Source organism: Cucumis sativus, chromosome 4 (genome assembly GCF_000004075.3).
Source record: "Cucumis sativus cultivar 9930 chromosome 4, Cucumber_9930_V3, whole genome shotgun sequence".
NCBI classification, from domain to species: Eukaryota; Viridiplantae; Streptophyta; class Magnoliopsida; order Cucurbitales; family Cucurbitaceae; genus Cucumis; species Cucumis sativus.
In genome coordinates, this window is record NC_026658.2 from 12,337,892 (window position 1) to 12,359,696 (window position 21,805).

At 37.3% G+C, this 21,805-nt stretch overlaps 1 protein-coding gene and 2 long non-coding RNA genes across 5 annotated transcripts; 2 read left to right on the forward strand and 1 right to left on the reverse strand.

Moving 5' to 3' along the window:
- The first annotated feature begins 875 nt into the window (after nt 1–875).
- LOC116403282 lies at nt 876–3,285 on the forward strand. 3 transcript variants are annotated; one of them, XR_004215961.1, is made up of 3 exons: nt 876–889; nt 2,686–2,727; nt 3,116–3,285. It is a non-coding gene; the product is annotated as an uncharacterized LOC116403282 (long non-coding RNA). The 3 variants fall into 3 exon arrangements; XR_004215959.1 differs by lacking the exon at nt 876–889 and adding an exon at nt 1,094–1,299; XR_004215960.1 differs by lacking the exon at nt 876–889 and adding an exon at nt 2,003–2,148.
- A 4,058-nt stretch (nt 3,286–7,343) lies between these two features.
- LOC116403418 lies at nt 7,344–7,949 on the reverse strand. The gene has a single exon (XM_031884554.1). It carries the CDS (start codon nt 7,947–7,949, stop codon nt 7,344–7,346), a length of 606 nt encoding a protein of 201 aa, XP_031740414.1.
- Nucleotides 7,950–18,739: 10,790 nt separating this feature from the next.
- On the forward strand, nt 18,740–20,851 carry LOC116403218. Its single transcript, XR_004215869.1, has 3 exons — nt 18,740–18,928; nt 19,036–19,223; nt 20,329–20,851. It is a non-coding gene; the product is annotated as an uncharacterized LOC116403218 (long non-coding RNA).
- Nucleotides 20,852–21,805: the final 954 nt, after the last annotated feature.

The following is a 21,805-nucleotide window of genomic DNA, read 5'->3' on the forward strand; positions in this document are numbered from 1 at the left end:
ACGAGTCAGTGAACCGAATACACAAAATTCTGTAAATCCAATTAAGGAAGATTTCAAAAAAAAAAAAACCCTACATGTACAGTCTCTCTCATTTAAAATTTCTTTCTCCTCTTCTCTAACGGCCAAGTCTCCCTCTCCTCCCCCATTCTCTCTTGCTCTCTTGTCTTCTTTGGCCTATCTCTCAATTTCCGTTTCTGTAAGGAAGAAACCCTATCATACCCATTTCGCGGATCCATCTCCATCTTCTTCTCTAAGTCACGGATCCAATCTCCATCTTCTTCTCTTAGTGCGTCCTTTCCATTTCTTCGTACACTCCATTTTTCCTTTCTCTTTTCAAAACCCTAAGGCCTATCTCTCAATTTCCGTTTCTTTAAGGAAGAAACCCTATCATACCCATTTCGCCGATCCATCTCCATCTTCTTCTCTTAGCGCGTCCTTTCCATTTCTTCTTCTTCTTCTTTGTTCGTACACTCCATTTTCCCTTTCTCTTCTCAAACCCTAATTCTCTTTAATTAATTAATTCCCTCTCCTTTCTCTCTCACTTCCTCCCTCTTCCATTAATGGCAGGTTCCTCTTATCTTCCTCCTTTCTCCAGTGTTGATTCCTCCTCTACTTCGATGTGATGCTCTTTTCTTCTTCCCTCGCAATTTCGATTCCACCATCGTCACCGATTTTGGTTGCAATTTCTACTCTCTTCAACCTCAACCTTCTAAATTCCCTCACTCTCACCGGATTGACTTCAATGTCCTTGGAACCTCCACTACTACTATTAGTACTCCCCTCATCAAAGAATCCGTTGGATTATCAGACGCTCCTCTTCCTTTCCTTTCTAATCCTTGTGCTCTCTTCCAACTCCAGTGGTGAGCCCCCGAACAAATCGCATTACTCCGTGAGTTCCCAATTAATTCCATCTTTATTTAATATTCAATTATCCTCTTTCCATTTGTTTCAATTATTGAATAGAAAGTTAATTGAATGCACTATGTTCCAATAATTTCATGTGGTTCTAGTAAAGCACAGTGCATCCGGTCGAACTTCCCCCATTATGTAATTTTATGGAGGTAGTTTTGTAAATTGGATTGAAACAGGGCTATTCAATGTGTATGCATTAAAATATAGGGATTGTTTTTCAATTAAATATAAATCGATTGAGCCTCTGATGTGCTAGTAAGCATCAGATCTCCTCTGTGTATATATAGTTAGGTACTCTTCTTTTTTTTATAGGTTCCGTCATATATATCACGGTCTGAAGTTGTAGCTAAACTTGCTTTCATCTTCAGTTTCTATCACTATTTAAAGGTCAGATTTTGTTCGATTAGAAGAATGTAAATTTGTCAAGGACAATAGCATGCTTAGTTTAATTGTACTCAAATATTGTTACTAAAACAATTGCTTTATTTGCGTTGATACCATTATTTGTGTGGTAGATCTCTTGATTCATTTTGATGTTTGTATTTTGAAGACATACAAAGGTCATAATACTAGTTGCTATTCTTTTTATCTTGGTACGTTTCATTTTTGTTTTAATATTTCACTGTCTCTATAACTGATTGTACAAACATATCTCATCATTCAATCACTTTTCAAGTTTTAGATTCTGAAATTTGTACATATTGGGGTTTTCCTTTTTCTTTATTTTGGATTATTTCAAATCTCCAAAGATCTTTCTTGTAACATTTGCATATTTTAGTTTGTTAAAATCTTCGAAAGTAGAGGAGAAGGCTCCAAAAGCATTCTGTCTCTCATTGCCTTGCCCTAACATTATCATCTGTGTAAGATGTGCCAATGAGTAGACCATTTTCTTTTACTTTTTTTTCCATAGCTTTTGAACCACTTTCCCTTTCTCTCATTCTCTTTCATTCTTCTTTTATGTTAATTGGAAGAAGCTTTGAGGCCTCTCTTGAAAATAATGAGGTTTTGAATGGGATAGAAAGAGAGTGATGGTGGGATCCATCAAAGGTTTGGGATTTCACACAATGTTGCATCACTCTTTTAAATGTAATTAGAGGTTGAGGAGTTGATCGCCGATCATAGATAAGGAGGGGCTGGTTAGTGGCTTGGAAAAGAATTCAGACAACATTAATTTTTTCTAAAAAATAAAACCAACCTTCCGACGGTTGGTTAACACTCCTCGACAGTTGAGATAGGGTAAGACTTGTATTCTGGTTCTGTTGATACCTATATTTGTGCTTCATCACTTTATAATTGTACTTTTATTTATCCCCTTTGTATATTTCCATGTGTTTCATGTTTGTCTTTTATGTTTCTTCTATTTATATATTTCTTCATGTTCTTCTCCATTCGGGTTTGCTCTTGCGGAGGTTACACATTCATTGTTGTGCTGGTACTTTAGTTAATGATGTCTAATAATTTTTGTTTTGCAAATTTTCTTGTTAGTGCTCAAGTTTGATTTCATACTGCCTTTAGCATAGCTTTACGACTGCAGAATTCAATTGCACATTGCCCTTTTTTATTTTGTTATTACTGATGGACTTATTTGTGATACCTTTAAAGAAGAAAATTTATGGCTATTTGTGTTGAAGTTTATTTGTTGATTATTGGTTGGTTTTTTCCCTCCACTTTTCTTAATATTTTGAAGTGTGTAATAAGGTAAGCAATTTTTTAGTCCCCTAAATTTGTTTTGTTGATGAATTGTTTCCTTTTTTTTCTCGGTTTTGTTTTCAGGTTTTCATCATTATTCATTTGGTGGCTAAATATTACTCATGGGTATTTGTTCGATCTTATTTTGTTGTGATCAATTGATATACATAATATGCACTATAAATTTGTTAAATTGTTGGATTATTTGCTTTTTTAATAAGGTTGGAGGAACCTCAAGGTACGTTTTGTTAAAGCATATTTTATATTGATAAATTTGAAGTTGTCAAGTCTATAACAATGATAATGTTAATACGAGTAAATTTATAGCAAATTTAGTTGACTTAACTTATTTACATGCTGGTTGCTCGGACTCTTGGAAAAACCTTACGTGCATTTTAACCCACGGTAAGAGGACTTAAGGTTGTTATGACTTACATATCAGTTTTTGAGATTTTCCTTTGTAACTTTTTCATAGACCTTATTGTAGTTTTTTGTTCTTCATTTTTGTTTGTAGGACGTTTCTAGAGAATGCAAGACCATGTTTGAGTGAGAAATTGGTCTCGATGAAATTGAGAGTTCAATGAACAGCACATACAATGCAAGTAAATCTACCTACTCAAACCCATCTTCTATTTCTAAAGCAGAAGGGCTTTCGGTGGCTGAAACAAGTGAGTGATTAAGTTTTTTATCACCCGTATTATTTGTTATCACTAGGAAAAGAAAGCTGAGTAGAAAAAGTAGAATGCCAAATGGAAAAAAAAAAGATTAGTAAGCAGCGTTATTATTTTAAAATAGAAAACAAAAATTAACATTATTGTTAAACCGAGCCATTCTAGAGAACATGAAATAGAATTGGATAGCTGCCATGCATCGTGTCTATGAATGTTAAGAATGAAACTATCGGTAGGGTTATAGAATAATCATTCTATCAGCCTCAATTATGATACAGGGTTTATGAAATAGAATTTTCTTATGTATTGTAATAGTAGAAGATTCTTCGTCAGGAAGCAAAGCTTATAGCTTTGAAGAGTATCTAAAGGTTACAGAAGAGCAACCGAAAGCTTACGATCAGCTCCAAACCAATTTTCCAGCACAAAGCCAGAGTGGATCCCAAGTACAACGGGAAGGTTGTTAAAATCAAATCTCTTATGTCTTATTTCATAACTATTTAGTTTTGATCTTAACTACAACAATTTTCATTTTTTTCTAGGTGAACATTGTATGTGCTTAGAAATTAAGTGTTTTGAAAATTAGAGGTGAGCAATCACACTTAGAAACTAAGTGTAGAACCATAGAAATGTTACCCCATCGGTTCTAGCAATGCCTAGTTACCGCAGTTCATAACAAAGAAAGAAAAGAGGCTCGTAAATGCAGACCATAAAAAAGTGAGACAATCAACAATTATAAAAAAAAACATATGCAATATGCATTAAAAAAAGCTCATAAAAAATATAGAGTCAAGTCGGTTAGGTCAAGTAGAACATGTTGAGTTCCCTAGCTATTAGAGCTTTTGGGGGAAAACATCGCTTTTGGCCTAACCAAAACTAGACCATCTATTTTTAGTGTTTTAAACATAACGTCAAGTTTGATTGAGGGCTTTGAAAAGAGGAGGAATCCTCCTCGATCCACAGTAGGGCGAAAACGAGGCTTGTTGTCACTTCGAAGGGAGCAGTCAAACTTAGCATTGAGTTTGATTTTTTTTTTTTGAAAAGGTAATGATAATATTATACAACAACAAGGTGGACCTCACAGCCTGAGGTCAAGACAAAAGAGCGAACAACACTCACAGAACAAGTAGTTAGACAAAATAACCCATAAGTACCCAAAACAACCCCACATCTCGGGAACAAGAACTAAAACCAAAAGACACATACTTGTGTTCCAAACATTAAAAGGACAAGAAGAAGAGAGAAAGACAACAAAGTTAATAAAGAGAAGAGAAACTCCACAACCCGGGAACAAGCAAACGAAAAGAACATTAAATAAGACCATGAACACCATCCAACCAAGAAGCAGCACGCGCTTTAATACACGACCGAATGAGCTGGAATACAACCATAGGCTCCGAATAGCACCTCCATGAAGACGATGATTTCGCTCCTGCCAAATGAAATAAATTGTAGCACACCAGAGAAGGCGCCACAGTTTTCTCCTCACACTCTTCCCAATACCCTGATTATAAATCCAAGATAACCCAACCCCCCAATAACCGATTCTATGAGAAGATGACATAAGCAAAAGGATCCTCGACCAAATCTCCCACCCAAAATGACAAGAAAAAAACAAATGATCACGAGACTCATAGTTCCCTCCACAAAGCAAACACGATAAAGGAATCGACCTATCCCACCGACTTAACCTATCTCTAGTACCCAACCTATCCCTGATGGCCAACCAAGCACAGAAGGAGTGCTTAGGAATATTTCCCCCACCCCATAGTAAACCCGACCAGCCAACCCTACTACTATGAGGACGAATAGTCTCCCACGCACTAGTGATCGAAAAACTATCATGACTCCCCGACACCCAAACCCACCTATCCTCAACACTCGGACTCGGCCTCACTCCCTGAACCCTATCCCAAATGTCCATCAAATCCAAAGAAACAAGCGGCCATCTCCAATCACCATCCCGACCCATGAAATCCACCAGCCTCGCATCCCACCGACTACCCACATCATAGATCACCCTCTTCCCAAACTGCTGGATAATCGGCCCACCCTGAATCCATGGAACCAACCATACTCTACACTTCCTTCCATTGCCGACCTCCATCTTAACATGAGCTTTAAGGATATCCCACTTACGCAAGATTTCCCTAAAGCACCAAGATCGACCCACCCCAACATCGATCTCCCACAGCGACTCCCTTTAAGGATATAAGATTCCACCCAAGCAACTCACAAACTACCAGATTTAACAAGTAGCAACCATAATATCTTCAACGTGCTAGCTATATTCCAAGAAGATCCATCACGAATATCAAGACCTCCTTCATCAAAAGGAAGACAAACCTCATCCCAGGCAACTTTAGCACCACCTCTTCCCTCCTCCTTACCTCTCCACAGATAAGCCCTCAAGATCTTATCAACGTCTCTGTGGACTTTCATAGGAAGCATGAACACACTAGCCCAATAAACCTGAAGGCTCCTAAGGACTGAGCGAACAAGCTGAAGTCTACCTGCAAAAGATAACACTCTAGCAGACCAAGACCGAATACGACTGGTAATACACTGAATAAGGGGATCACAATCAGAGCTCCGCAATCTTCCAGAGAGGAGAGGAAGCCCAAGATAACTAACAGGGAGATGACCAATGGAAAAACCCATGTTAGCAGCAAGCCGAGAAGCTTTCGAACTATTAACCCCCACAAGAAAAATTGAGCTTTTAGCAAGATTAGCAAACAGTCCTGAAAGCTCACCAAACCTCTTAATACTCTCTTTTATGAAACTTATAGAATGATTATAAGCAGTACAAAAGATCATCAAGTCATCTATAAAAGTAAGATGAGTTAATCTGACCTTCTCACAAAACTGGTGGAATTGAAAATTCTTAGGTGGGCTGTTCAACATGCGAGAAAGCACCTCCATGACCATCACAAATAAGAACGGGGATAAAGGGTCACCTTGTCTAAGTCCTTTCCTCCCATGGAAAAAACCTTCCAACGATCCATTAATCATAATGGAGAACATCGGAGAGGTCACACACGCTCGAACCCAACTCACAAATCTTAAAGGCGTACCTATGGCAATCAGCAGGCCAAAGAGGAAATCCCAATTAACAGAATCATAAGCTTTTTGGAGGTCAACCTTCATAGTGGACGAGGTTTACCTCTGTGCAAATGGTATGCCCTTACAAGCTCCTGACAAAGAAGAATATTGTCAATAATACTCCTCCCAGGGATGAAAGCTGGCTGATTTCCACTAACAAAAGAAGGAAGCCACACACGAAGCCTATCTGCCAATATTCTTGAAATGCACTTATAAATAACGCTACAACAAGATATAGGGCTGAAATCCTCCAATCGATTAACACCATTCCTTTTAGGAATAAGTGTAATAGCAGTCGTATTCACCCCTTGAGGGAAGTAATTGGTCTCAAAGAAGTGTAAGACGACATCACAGAAGCCCTCTCCAACCACTGTCCAAGCTCCTTTGAAGAAGCCAACTGAATACCCATCATGACCTGGAGCCTTTCCACCATCCATGGAGAACAGAACACGTCTCACTTCCTTCCTGCCAATAGGCGACTGGAGGGCCTGGCAACACTCCTCAGTCCATCTAAACTGAACAATCTCCTCAATACAAGTAGAGAGCTCTCTATAGCTAATATTCTGAGAACCCAGACTATCTTTGAAATAATTCACTACCACCTGAGTCACCTGATCATGGTTAGTCAACCAATTTCCATCTGCGTCAATAACTGATCTCAAAGCATTGCTGCTCTGCCTTGATCGAACATATCGATGAAAAAAGGCAGTATTCTGGTCATCTAGCTTCAACCATCTGATTTGCGACTTCTGGCGCATAGCGGCTTCCTCCACTCTAACCGCTTTCCAAAAGTTTTCGTGGCTAAGCTCGCGTGATTAGTCGCCTCCTCCGAACAGAGAGTTCGTCTCCATCTCTCTTTAAGCTCGGTCCATGGTATCATTGGCAAGACGAACATCCTCACTGATGGTTCGATATGCCTACCAAAATGTCTGCGAAGAATCGACTTGAGATTTCTTAAGTTCCTTACACTATTCAAATTGGAGAAACTCTAGTATCTTTGGTCCAAGCAGAGGACACAACATCCATAAAGGACGCTTCTTCAACCCAATGGTTAAAGAAACGAAAAGAGACCACTTGTTGGCTTCGCTGATTACTGGGATAGACAAGTATGGAAGAATGATCAGAAATACCCCACGGGAGGACGTTAACCCACATGTTAGGCCATGTACTAAGCCCCTCATCATTCACTAGGATACGATCAAGTCTCCTCATCAAACCCAACCCATGTCTCTTACTAGTCCAAGTAAACCAGTTCCCCTGGACCGCGGGTTCAACAAGGTCCGCCTCTCGAATAGCCATGTCAAACTCCTCCATATCCTCCACGTTCGGAGCACCCCCGAAGGCTTCAGAGTGGAGTCTGATGGTGTTAAAATCACCAAAGACCATACCCGGTCCTCTCCAACCAGCAGAGATCTCAATTATTCGCCTCCATAAAACACGTCTCTCGATATTACTATTAGAGGCATACACACACAGAACCTCTACCTTCTCCCCAGAGATCAAATCTGTTATTACACCAGAAATAAACTGGTCGACAACCTCGTTAGTCGTGAACACGAATCTGTTACGTTTCCACATAATCCACATCCGACCTACTCCACTATTGCTGTAGTTACTAATGAACCCCTACGAATCACTAAATCTTCTAGATATCGAGACAAAGTTCTCCTCTCGAACTTAGTATCCAGGATGCAATAGAAACCCACCATAGACACGGCTAAGAAGTCCTTCACCGCTCTACACTTTACAGGGCTATTAAGGCCCCGCACGTTCCACGTACACCAACTAACCATGAGGTGTATGGGAGCCGCCTCTCCCATAGGAATTACATCACCTATAGTACTCAAAACGACCATAGAAGAGTCATCTACTCGTAAGGGAGGAGGGGAGCCATCCACTATAGATAAAGGCCATTTATCTCCTTTATCCACCTCCATGAGGTTGTTAAAGGAGTTAGTGATACTCACTTCCGCCCTTTTCCCTCTGTCCCAAATAGAGATCATTCCCCTATTTTTCCTATCAACTGGGGTAAATTCCTCCCGATTTACCTCCACCTTTTCAGGCAGTTTATGGGTAATAATTTCTCCTTCTTCCATGTGTTGGAAGGATTCCAACACAACATCTCCATACTCCCCACAATCTGGAACCACCTCTTTAGTAGGAACAACCTCTTTAACAGGAACCTCTTTACTTGCAGCTTCCTTTTTACTATTTTCATTGCCTCTTTAAAGGGTGTTTTGCGAGTGTCCAAAAGATCGACACAAGTTACATTTTTTCCGTTTCCACTCATAAGTGACAGTTACAATAAATTCCTCTCCTCTAAGGTTGACTGTTACTTCGGCAGGCATAATACTGTTCACATTCAATTCCACACATATACGGGAATAAGAAAGACGACGCCTCTCTTTAGTAGCAAGATCAACTGAAAGAGGTTTTCCTATTGCACTCGCTACCACAGTCAAACCAACATCCGTCTATAGCTCCAACGGAATCCTCCCTAACTTTATCCAAACAGGAATTGAATCAAAGACAAAGGATTCAGGAACTATACCTGGAGTCCATTTGCGGAGGAGCATAGGTTTGCCTCCAAGGTGCCATGGGCCACGGGATAAGATCCACTCTATCGACTTCAGATGTTTGAATTCAAAGCAGATGAGCCCATTCTCCATCAGAGTAATTGTTGGCATTTCAATTCTACCCCAAATCTTCTCTATAAGACGATAGATGACTAGATACGGCAATTTTGCATCAATTAATTGCCTGATGAGGGAGTTCTCCCACACTCTAACTCCTTGACTAATAATCAAACGCGGTCACCACAATTTTCTCTCCCACAGTAGTCAGTTGTATAGGTCATAGAGAAACCTCTTGTTGAGCCAAATAAGGAAGCCCATGAATTTTTACCTGCACCTCCAGAATTATTAGATTTATGCACCTCATGCCCACGAATCGGAACAGGCGGCCCACCATTTGAATTAGTACCAAACGGTTCTCTAATGGCTGGCCCATCATTCAAATGCCCATCAACCGGCCCAATCTTTGGGGCACTTGCAATAGCATCCAGCCCAGGTCCATATCCTTCGGTCGCTGCAATTTGCCCAACATGCTGAACACTTGAAGCACCAACAGGTAAGCACTCCTTCTATGAGATCCCAGTTTCGTGTGAGATGGGTGGCCCATCATTCAACGATGGCCCATCAACCAGAGATCCATGACCAATTCCATTCATAAATGTGTCCACACCATTCGGCTTCGGCCCATTTACCGGCTCACTAGGCTTCATCAAGTTTTCATTCAAAACAATCGTCCCACACACCTTTGGGCCAACAATCTTCATGTGACCATCTCCGCTCGGTCCATTTCCTGTATTTTGATTTTTTATTTTATATGTTTCACGGTTCACGTAAACCGGTTCGGGTCCACTCATGTCCGACCGTTTCTTCCTCACATAAATTAGGTCAGCCTTTGCAGTCGCCGCCCTTCGGTCGTTCGCCGCCATATCATGTACGCGTTGAAGGCTTGACATCATGCGTTTCTTCACCTCCTTAACGTCACTGGATAATTTCTTCATCGTTTCATGCTTAGGACATCAACCCAACATCCGTGATGATCTTTTCGGCCCAATCTGGGAACACGAATGAACTCAAAAAGAATTGAAATTCAACCGAGGAGATTCATGCGAGATCCCTTCAGCGAGTGAATTAAATCATGGTCTTCAAACCCAGAAGTGGTTGCCAATAAATCGATTCGTACCACACACAATACTTTCAAGATAGTTCAAATCAATTCAGCTTGGAAATAGATTTAAACAATTTCTGGACAGACGTTAATTCTCCCGAATCAAAATGAATATCATTCGTAATGGTTCAATTGATCAATTGTAATCAATTTCGAAATGGATACCAAATGACATTAGTTATCACATTCAATCTGCCAAAACCGAATGAATTACCTTCAAATTTGATCCCTTGCTGACCGCAGCACTCACCAAGCATTCGCCTCCTTCACCAGCCGAGTGAGAGAACTTGGAAATCCTAGAGAGACACGTGTGAGGTACACGTGCCCGAGATGAAATTTTTTCCTTTTTACTCTAATTGAGTTTGATTGAGGGCTTTGAAAAGAGGAGGAATCCTCTCTGATCCACAATAGGGGAAAACGAGGCTTGTTGTCACTTCGAAGGGAGTAGTTAAACTTAGCATTGAGTTTGATTGAGGGCTTTGAAAAGAGGAGGAATCCTCTCTGATCCACAATAGGGGAAAACGAGGCTTGTTGTCACTTCGAAGGGAATAATCAAACTTTGAAACTAAGTGTAGAACCATAGAGAGATTACCCCACCGATTCTAGCAGGGCCTATTACCATATTGCATACCAAAGAAAGAAAAAAGAGGCTTGTAAATGCAAACCATAAAAATGTGACACAATCAACAACTATAAAAAAAACATATGCAATATGCATTGAAAAAAGCTCATAAAAATTAGAGAGTGAAGTCGATTAAGTCAAGTAGAATGTGTTGAGTTCCCTAATTATTAGTGCTTTTGCGGGAAAATTTCACTTTTGGCCTAACCAAAACTAGACCACCTATTCTTAGCGTTCTAAACATAATGAGGGAAAATGAGGGTCGTCACTCTGAAGGGAGCAGTCAAACTTAGCATTGAGTGTGATTGGAGGTTTTGAAAAGATGAGGAATCTGATAGACCCCCATATTACATCTGTACAGCGGAAGAGGGACAAAGAAATTGAAAAAAAAAATATCACGTGCACATGAATAGCATGTGAGGGTTAGTAAAGGGAAGGTTTAGTTACCTTATTGTTAGTATAAATAAAAAGTAATCGTGGGCGGGAAAGTTAGGTTTTGTTTGAGAAAGTGAATTTCTATTCTTCCTTGAGAGAGAGGATAACAGGAGAGGGATTTCATATTGTAATTAGGATTTCATTCCTATTCTATTAATCATTAATATTATAGTAGCAATTTCATTCCAAGACTTGTTTCCATCAAATTGGTATCAGAGCATTGATCTCGGGCAAGAAGAATGCAAATGGTTCATACTCGGATCGAAGAGATGGAGACGTTTGACCAGGAAATACAAGACATTAAGAAAGAGATTAGTAAGATACTGGTGATCGAAAAGACGTTGGCCAAAATATCCAAAAATATGGAGAGGTAGAATCAGATGATGTTACGAATTATGGAATCGACAACAATGCACAATTCATCGACGAAGAATGTGGACGAAGGCGAAGGATGACCAAGATGGGAGAACGAAACAAGGAAGGAAGAAAAGAAAATAGATGATGAAAGTAATAATGACTGCAATAAGTTTAAGAAGGTGGAGATGTCGATATTCAATGGAGATGATCTCGATTCTTGGCTGTTTCGCGTAGAGAGGTATTTGCACATTCATAAACTTACTGAATTTGAGAAAATGACTGTATCCACTATTAGTTTTGAGGGACTAGCATTGAACTTTTACCGTTCTGAAGAAGAACGAGAGAACTTTGTAGATTGGGTGAATATGAAGGAAAGATTATTGGTGCGATTTCGATCCGTGAGGGAGGAATCATTGTATGTAAGGTTCTTGCAAATTCAACAAAAGACAACGATAGAGGAATATCAAAATTTATTCGATAAGTGGTGGTAGCTCCTTTGTCGGACCTATTAGAGAAGGTGGTAAAAGAGACATTTATGTCAGGATTGAAACTGTGGATCTAGGCGGAGATGGATTTATGTGAGTCGAAGGGATTAGCACAAATGATACTAATCGCGCAAAAGGTAGAGAACAAGGAAGATGTCAGGAAGCAAATCTTTCTGGATATTCTGGAGAAAAGGTGATAAACTCCCACAATAGCACCAAGGCTAATACCATTGCGAATACAGAAGAAAGTAAAGGAGGAATGAATTGGCCGATGAGAACTATTACTCTACGAGGAACAACAAAAGAGGAAGTACGGAAAGAGGGACAGACGAAGCGCTTATTTGATGCTGAATTTCAATCTAGAAAGAAGGGATTGTGCTTTCACTGTAATGAGAAATATTCTCATGACCACAAATGCAAGATGAAAGAGCAAAGGGAATTGCGAATGATTGTTGTGAAGGAAGAAGGCGAGGAGTATGAAATTATTGAAGGAGGAATTGATCAGAAAGAATTGAATGCCCCTGAGATCGTAGAGGAGAGTCAGGTGGTGGTGGAATTATCCATTAATTATGTGGTGGGATTATCCAACCTAGGGAAAATGAAGGTAAAAGAGATGATACAAGGGAAGGTGGCTATAGTACTAATTGATTGTGGAGTCACACGCAATTTCATTTCAGAAAAAAATAGTGAAAGAGTTGCAACTGAGTACAAAAGAAACGTCGAATTATGGAGTCATTTTGGGCTCGGGCACTGTAGTCAAAGGGAAGGTAATTTGTGAAGATGTTGAGTTAATGCTGGGAGACTAGAAGGTAGTGAATGAGTTTTACACTTGAAGTTCGAGGGGTAGTTGCCATACTTGGAATGCAGTGATTGTATTCTTGGGAACGACTGGAGTGGATTGGAAGAATCTGATGTTAACATTTACATATCAGGGAAGAAGGTAATAATCCAAGGAGATCCGAGCCTAACCAAGGTTAGGGCTGTCTTAAGAAGTTTATGAAAACATTGGGGGGAAGAAGATCAAAGGCTTTTAGTATAGTGCAAAGCGTTAGAAAAATAATCATATATAAATAAAATGCTTCACCATATTATATATAATCATTTCAAACAATACATATATGAATATTTCATATCAGTTGCAAAAATAATATAAACAATCTCATTAGTTGGTCATAAGTTCAACTCAAATCCTAGTTCAACTCAACTTCCTAAATTAACTAACTTATCTAAAAACTATCCCAAAAACTTCCCAAAACAGTTTGAGAAAGCTCCAAGTCGCAACGAAAAAGCTCTAAGTCACCGGTTCCAGCAGCCTGAAAAAAATTTGATGATAATTAATATAACATAGCATAATAGAAATCCAGCCATCATATCAATACCAACATCATAGTAGATTTTGTGTTTGCACATTTATTCATTCACTTCAGCTTGTGTAATTGTTTAGTGATAGATCATAAATAAATTAACTAGAATTTCAATGAAGTTATTAGTAAGCCAGAAATACTTATAATGCACACATGAGGGAAAGTAAGTACATTGTATAATTAAACAAACACCACATGTTTTTCTACACACTTATAATTATAATGCACGAAAGAGGAAGACATAATGGAATTGCAAATCTAAGGTGCCAAGCCTCTAACACTTTGAACTATAACTTTCTTTCAACACAATCAAACAAAAAGCCAATACAAAAAATATGCATAAATCACAACTGGATATCCAACCATTGTGTTTTAAGTTCTAAAAAAATAAATTCTTGTTACCTATTTGCAAACTATAGTTAATATGAAAGTGTAACAAAAAAAAATTAAACAATATGAAAGTGCAAACATGGTTAACAAATTGGTTGTTACCTTTTTTAGTCAGAAATAAGTGACTGGTTAACAAATGTTCTGCATTTTACCTCCTGTAATTTCAAAAAGTAGCTAGATTTTTATTAGGCATGAACAAAGAGGGAAGTGATTGATTGAATAATAAATTGCAAAAATATAAAAAAATTCCAATAGAATGGAGAAATTTTGATACAAATACAGCTTCTGCAATGATGAAATAACAATGTAGTTCAATAAAATTGACGGAAAACAATGTTTCTGGTTAAGAAACAACCTCTGTGATAGGTATCAAGAACCCTCTCAGAACCATATTTCTCCAAAATCCATTTGTTATCTAATTGAAGGGAATAAAAAAGCCAAAAATTGTTAAAATGTACAATTAAATGAATAAGAAATTCAAATATCATGTGAAGTAAGATCATCTCTTCCACCTACCTAACCTTATAAGTCTCCTGATATTCTCCACCTGCATCAAAATGTTTTGAAATTAATCATAAGTGTAGACAAATCATATAATATACAAACATAAATGGGTTTGTGTTCATTCTCCCTCACCTCTTCTCTCATCAATGTTTTTTTTTTTTTTGATCAGGAGACATTTCTTCATCAAGTGCAGAGTTTAGAGTATCCCTCGCGGTCATCTGTGCATTCGGGACAAATTTGGTTTAAAAATGGTTAGTCTTTTTTTCAAACAACATCAAGCAGTAAGATGGACGACCATTTCTCAACCATAATACAACCGTATAAGCCAAGATAAATAGAAGGTAGAGAAAGTTAATGGAAAATAGTTACATTACTCACCTACTGTGTGACAGTAGGGAAAATACGGTCCCGTATAAGCCATATCTCCTTCTATCAATCTGTATCTTCTCATATCAATCATCAACTCCATTGGATTTGTTAGGAGAACCAAAGCACCATGTGATATATGGACTTTCCCCAACTTTTATACGTGAAGAGGGAAGAGGAATTAATTTCTAACCTCTTCATGCGTGAGGTTCAAATTTCTAACCCAAAAAACCCAAAGCACCATGAGCAATACGTTGCTTCTATACAAATACAAAAGGTTCAAATCACAAATCAAGATATCTTCATACGTGAATGAGATTAATTTCTAATCTCTAAATAAAGAAGGATGGAGTTTCGTATAGAAAGCGACGATGGATGACATTTTCCGAAGGACCCGACTTGAAGCACGGTGGATGGCAGACGGAGATTGAGTGTGAAGAGATGGAATTAATCTTCGTGGCGATTTCGAATGGTGATTTCGAACGAGTGTGAAAGCAATTTCGAATCACGTCAAGAATGGGTGTGGGATAGGGCTTCCCAAACTTCAAGAACGGTGATTTCAGTTGGAGATTTCAAAAATTCAAGCGCGACGACAATGTGAAGGTGAGATTTCGAAATGCTTAGGCGTGAAGAAGAAGAAGATGCGTTTTAATTTCTAGGCAAAAGGATTAATTCTCACCTAATTATAATGCGTGTTTCCTTTTTTTTTTATTTAATCGAACTGACGTTTTTAAAACGTCAAGAACAACCGCTCTCTTGATGTTTAAAAATGTCAAGAATGTCGAATTTATAAAAATAGTTGACGTTTTTAAAAACTTCAAGAATTTAATAGATATTACTTGACGTTTTTAAAACGTCAAGGATAAATAAGTATTACTTGACGTTTAAAAAACGTCAAGAAAGTTGAAGATTGCATATCTCCGCCTTTTCATAGAAATTCTGACGTTTTTTCTTTGAAATCACCGCTTTCTTGACGTTTTTTTCAAAAACGTCAAGTAATTAAAACTACAAACGTCAAGAAAGCCTGTTTTGTAGTATAGTGTAAGTTTAAGGTGTTACATTTTGGTTTCAAAAACTTTTGGAATTTTGTGAGAGGTATAGACGTTCATATTCGAATAGATACAAAGGTATAATATTTCCTAAACCCTAATTCTTTAATTTAGGGTTGCAAGTTAAATAGGTGCAATTAGGGTAATTTTGTATTCCATTTTTCCACTGCGCATGTCTCTTTCTAACATAGACTATGAAGAAACTTTCTCTATCGTTGCATGCTAAAGTCAATTAGAATAGTCTTATGCATCGCATGTTTTATGATTATGAAATTTGGCAGATGGATGTCAAGACAACTTTTTTTGAATGAAAAATCGTGAAGAGAGTATCTATATTACTCAATTAGGGGTTTATAGATCAAGATCAAGAACAAAATTTGTAAGATTCAAAAATCCATTTATGGATTAAAACAAACATCTAGACCTGGAATATAAGATTTGATACTATGATCAAATCTTATGGCTTTGATACAAAAGGTTGACGAACCTTATGTTTACAAAAAAGGTCGTCAATTCCATTGTAGTATTCTTAGTCTGTATGTAATGATATCTACTTATTGGAAAAGGACATAGGATTTCATACTAATATCAAGAAATGCTAGCTATGCAATTTCAAATGAAAGTTCTGGGAAATGCACAATACGTTCTTAAGATCCAAATTTAAATACAGTAGAAGAATTAAAAAGGGTAATATTGACCCACACGAGAATATAGGAGAGATTATAGGAGGAGAGAATATCGGAGGAGATCTTTCCCATTAGTTTGTTAGTAAAGCAAAATAAAATGGAAGAAAGAGGAGGGAGAAAGGGGACAAAATATTCCAAAGAAGTAGAGGCTGCCGTCTTTCGTGCTCGGGAGAAGTAGAGGGTCCAAGTCAAGTTCTTTTTATTGTTTGTTTTGGTCATTTTCATGGTTGCGGTTTGTTCTTAGTTTTTCTTGTTCTTTGTTGTGATCCTCACTGGAGTGTGCCTTTAGGAAGTAGATGTGAGTGATTTTTTATTCTCTATACTGTAATTCATTGAGGTAATTCAATAAAGTAAGATACACTTGCCGTATATTTACAGTATCTTAACAAATTGGTATCAGAGCGTTTTTACTTGGGAGAATGATAGAGCAGCACAAAAACGGATCAAAGAGAAGTTGGAGACCTCTGATAAGGAAATCTCGGGGATACAAGTGGAGTTACACAAGTTGCTGGCAATTGAAGAAAACTTGTTATGCTTGCCAAAAAGCATCGAAAGACTGGTCATCTAGTTGGAAAAACAAGAACGGTTGCTAAATGCATCGAAGGAATAGCAGAAGGATAATTTGACGATCTCCGAAAGAATGGAAGGATCGTCGAGCAAAGGACCAACGATTGAGAGTATAATCGAAGGTGGAGGTAAGACATTGAAGGAAATCAAGGTAGAAGGTAAAACAAACAAGTTTGAAAGGGATGAAAACTCGAACGATCATAGCAAATTCAAGAAGGTTGAAATGCCTGTGTTCAGTGGCACTGATCTGGATTGTGTTTATTTAGAACGGATTGGAATCTTCAGGTCCATAAATTGATGGATTTCAAGAAGGATCTGAATCCATAGAAGAATCGAGGAAAACGTGATTGCAACGGTTATACAACGAAGGTGAAGAGGATGGCAAAGAGTGACCAAGAAGAAACTATAGAGGAAGGTCGACGAGGATTACCTGTGAGGCTCGAAATGAAGACTCGAGTGAAGAAAAATTTGTTGCTAAAAGAAACACAAAATGGCTGGTTGCAATGGAGAAAGAAGAAGCCGATAGTTATCGGTCTACAGAGGCTCGAGAAGGTGGTCTGGAATAGGGGTGAATCACGTGACGAGGAAGAAGTTGTTGCACACATGATGGTGCCAATGGCGTGGTAGAAATTGGTAGGACAGAGGATTAGGACAAAAGGAACAATCTTGGGTTTTACTATTTCAAGTGGGCTTCAACTTACTCTAAATGAGCTTCAACTTATTCTAAATAAAACATTGGGGCACATCATTTTGTAGATGAAGTGGGTGGAGAGTTCCAAAAATAGGAGGGAAGAAAAACTTGTATGTAGGTGGGTCCTAGGAATGAAACCGGCGGCAGTATGATTTTGGTCTTGACGCAACACTTTGATTATGGCCTAGCCCACTAGAGATGAAGAGTTTGAAAATTAAACACTTGTTGGTGATATGCAAAGGGTTAACTAAGACAATGTGTTTTGGAAAAGGAAAATTCAAGTACATTGGGCTGCTTTGTGGGCTGAAGTCAATGGACCTTATTGGAATCGAGAGTTTTTCAAAGCCGAAGGGGAGGATTTCTTTTTCAACATTGAAGAGCAGAATGCTGGGGATTGTTTGCAATTAAAAAGAGAAAAAAAGAGAAAGGGGCCTTGATCATGTTTGCAAGCACACCTTGAGGACAAGGTGTTTTGAAGCATCGGGTAATGTTAGATACCTAGATTAGTATAAGGTTAGGGGTATAAGGGTAATTAGATATTTAGAAAGTTACTAGTAGTTATTATGTAAGTGTGGTTACATCTTATTATAAATGGAGGGAGGGTAAGTGAGGGGAGAATTCTGGGAAGTGATCTAGGGCTTGGGTGAGAGTACTCAAGAGGGAGGTTCCAAGTGCCTTATACTTGGTTTTATCTTGTATTTTCTTATAGTTCATTATAATAAATTAAGATCTTGTTCTTGTTAGGAAGTATCCTAACAGAATTCCTCTAGAAGGTCTCATGTTAGCGAATGATAATCTGCGTTAAGTGTGTATTTGTAGGAGTTCTTCTCCCGGACATCTATGGTTGATATTTTTTACCTTTCAATATATCAAAGCCAAGGATTCTTTTGCATTTCTCTATGCTTTTTCTTTACCCAATTATGCTTTTTTCAGTTATATTTGGGAGTAGTATTTCATTTCTTTCATGTGAAATGTTGAACTTCAGTAGTGTGGAGAGTGGAACGTAATATCTTACCTTTTATATTAGTAAACTTGATTTTAAGCAATGTGTTTTTGAAGATTTTATGTTGTAGATTGTTTTTTGTTCTTCAAGCTACTGTTCTTAACTTTATTTTCTCCTGTTATTGTTCTCAATGATTATCGAGCATATGCATTACCATGTGGCTTCAAGCGTGTCAGTGTGCTCTTGCTCATAATTTTTACTATATCTTGTTACTAAAATTGCAAGTTAATTGCAAATTACTCAGAGCTTGGATTGTCTCCTCCAGTTGGTTAAAGGAAAGCTACCGGGAAGGCAGATTTGTTGGTAAGTTCGAATGGCTTGCTAGTATCAAAGCGTAATGTATTTTCTTCCACTTATGTTTTTCATCCTACCTAATTTTTGTGATTGATTAATTCCTTATTGATCTGCAGACGAGTTGCCTTACATACTAAATGATGATGACTACATATCGAAGTATCGAGCCAGCCTAAAAGCTGCAGTTCTCAAGGCAAAAGCATGTTTTTGAGCTTTATTTGAAGGGTATGATGTTTGCATATCAGCTCACGCTCAACCACCACCTAAAACTCTATCCCTGATAGTCAAGTCAGCCGGTGGAAATGTAAGTTCTCTGTTATTGTACAAATCTCGAGTACTAGGTTTGGTTCTCTATATTACACATACAACCACTATAATATGGCTATCCTCCCATCTAATGAAGACGTGAAGTTCTCAACAAACAAGCACGTATACGAATTCTAGACATGGGTCAATAAATTATAGACATGGTGACGTGTCATTTTTTTCTAAAAAATATAGGATAGTGCTAGAACACAGTTTTAATATATATAATTTAAAAAGTATGTATCATATTTATATAGAAATTCAAAGTCAATAAGTTTATGTATTTATATGCTTAAAAATAAGCTCATCCTTCACTCAAAACTTATTCAAAGCCAAGAGTTTAATATGTGTGTGTAACCAATCTTGACCTTTATTGCATTGGAATACTTGTTGTCTAACACATCTATTGTACTAACTAGTGTTCAACACGTGTTCTCCGAGTGTTCCATACATATTGTTTATTGATACACTAGCCAAACTTGAGTGTATGTGCTTCTTAAGTCTTTAATATTTATGTTTGTTTTGATCCTAGGAATTGAGCATGTAATGTAAAAAGTCTATGCACAAGGGGTCATATGGCCATCTCCGTGTTTCTTTAATTATCAAATTTGTTCAAGTTTTTAATTGTCTCTAGATCGAAATCTGGAGTTATTTTTTTGTGATTTGGTGTACAAATACATACATCCATGTTTCTAATTATGATTAGATTGTTTTCTGGTCGCAACATTTTATTGTTTAGCTTGTCTTTGATCTTGAACTTACTATTATGTTGATTTAAATTCCATTTTAGCCTTAGAACTTTCAAAACATCCATTTTAGTCATCGAGCTTCCAAAACGTAGCCAACTAACGGTTTTAGTATTTTGTAAATTATTTTATCAATTAATATTCATTTATTCAATACTCATCGGTCATTTCTGCTATATGTGATTGGAATATATCTCATAGGAAGCATTTTGAAAGTTGAAAAAAGATGGAAAATTTTAGGGACTAGAACAAGAATTTGTTTAATATTTTTTTATAGGGTGAATTCTTGCAATTTCCTTGTAGTATATACATAATTTTTTCTCTCATTTGGCAAATTCATTATGCTTGAAAATTTAGGTGATTCATGAGCTAGATAAAGTAAACAATGTATGAAAGACGATCTTTGTGGCTTGTGAGGAAGACGTGGAGGAAGCCTTGGTGGCCGTAGAAAAAGGGATATGGACTTTCAACGTTGAATGGCTAATGGCATGTATAATGAGACAAGAAGTAGACTTGGAGGCCCTTCAATTTGCTGAGTCCCTATGAGAAACAAGGTCACCCTAACTTTCAGTTTTGAACAAGCAGCAGCCAGCCATTTCGTCCTTGTGTAAATCCACTCTTTTCTCAACTCACTCTAATTTGGTACATAAACAAACTCTGATCGCTCCATCTCTATATTCATCAGTACATAAAAGACGATAAGTTTATTCATGGAGAAAGTTGGATGTAAGTATGTTTTAGGAATGGTCCTTCATTTAGTAACTTTGGGAATTGTAAAAATGAGGTAATGAAGTTCTATCAAGTTGAATGTTCTTGTTTATGTTAGATGAGACTGATTCTTGGATACCAGAATTAACTTGAAGTACGTGTTTGAGTTCCATTGGAGTGATTAGAGAAAAAATGTTCCTTTAAAAAGGGTAATTTTTTTATGTAGACTTTCTTTTTATTAAAATTCCTTAAAATACAATTTGAGAGTATTTCAATAGCTTTCAAAGAGTTGTCAAACACTTGTAGTTTTTCTAAAATAACATATTTTCAAATATTAAAGTTTTTGACGATAATTTACATGGAATTACACGATCAGTTACCACTATCAATAGAATCACTTACAAATATTAACACGATCGTGTACCGATAACAAGACGATTGTTTACACTATTCAATACGATCACCAATATCATATGATCGTGTACCCATGTCAACACGATAATTTATTTTAATCAATATTATCATTTACCGTTGTTAAATGGTCGTTTATCACGGTTAATAGGATCGTTTAATGTATATTATTTCATCGCACGATCGTTTACTTATTCTTGCATTATGTTTAGTATTATCATTTTGTACATTTTATTATTTTATTCAGTAATAAATGTATATCTATGTCTATCTATTTCTTTCTATCACAATTAAATACTTAATTTTATTATTATTTTTTTTACAGATTATAATGTCTTTTCCTATTGTTGTTTTTTATGGAGGTCAATGGAATGGATGTAATATTTATGAGAATTACTTAGTTGCTGAAATTTTGGTAGATGTCCGAGTGAGCTTTAATTCTCTAGTTGATTTAATATGTGAACAGATTCAATTGGATGGATAAGTAGAATTATCTGTTTTACTTGATTTTGGTAAAAGCAAGGTCCAACTGTGGTGCCAGTAAAAAAAGACAATGATGTGGCTTGGTATTTATCTTTTGCTAAAGATGCAACTAATATACATCCATTAGTTGCCCATGTAACTGTTGATTTTTTAGAAGGTCTTCTTCTTCTAGTAGTGTACGATAGAATGTTGATATGCATTGAATGTAGGTTCTTCTTCTTATGTTTCAAAT

Bases quoted from the DNA above. Each gene is read 5' to 3' on its own strand.
- LOC116403418 (XM_031884554.1), bottom strand. From the start codon at position 7,949: ATGTGGAAACGTAACAGATTCGTGTTCACGACTAACGAGGTTGTCGAC.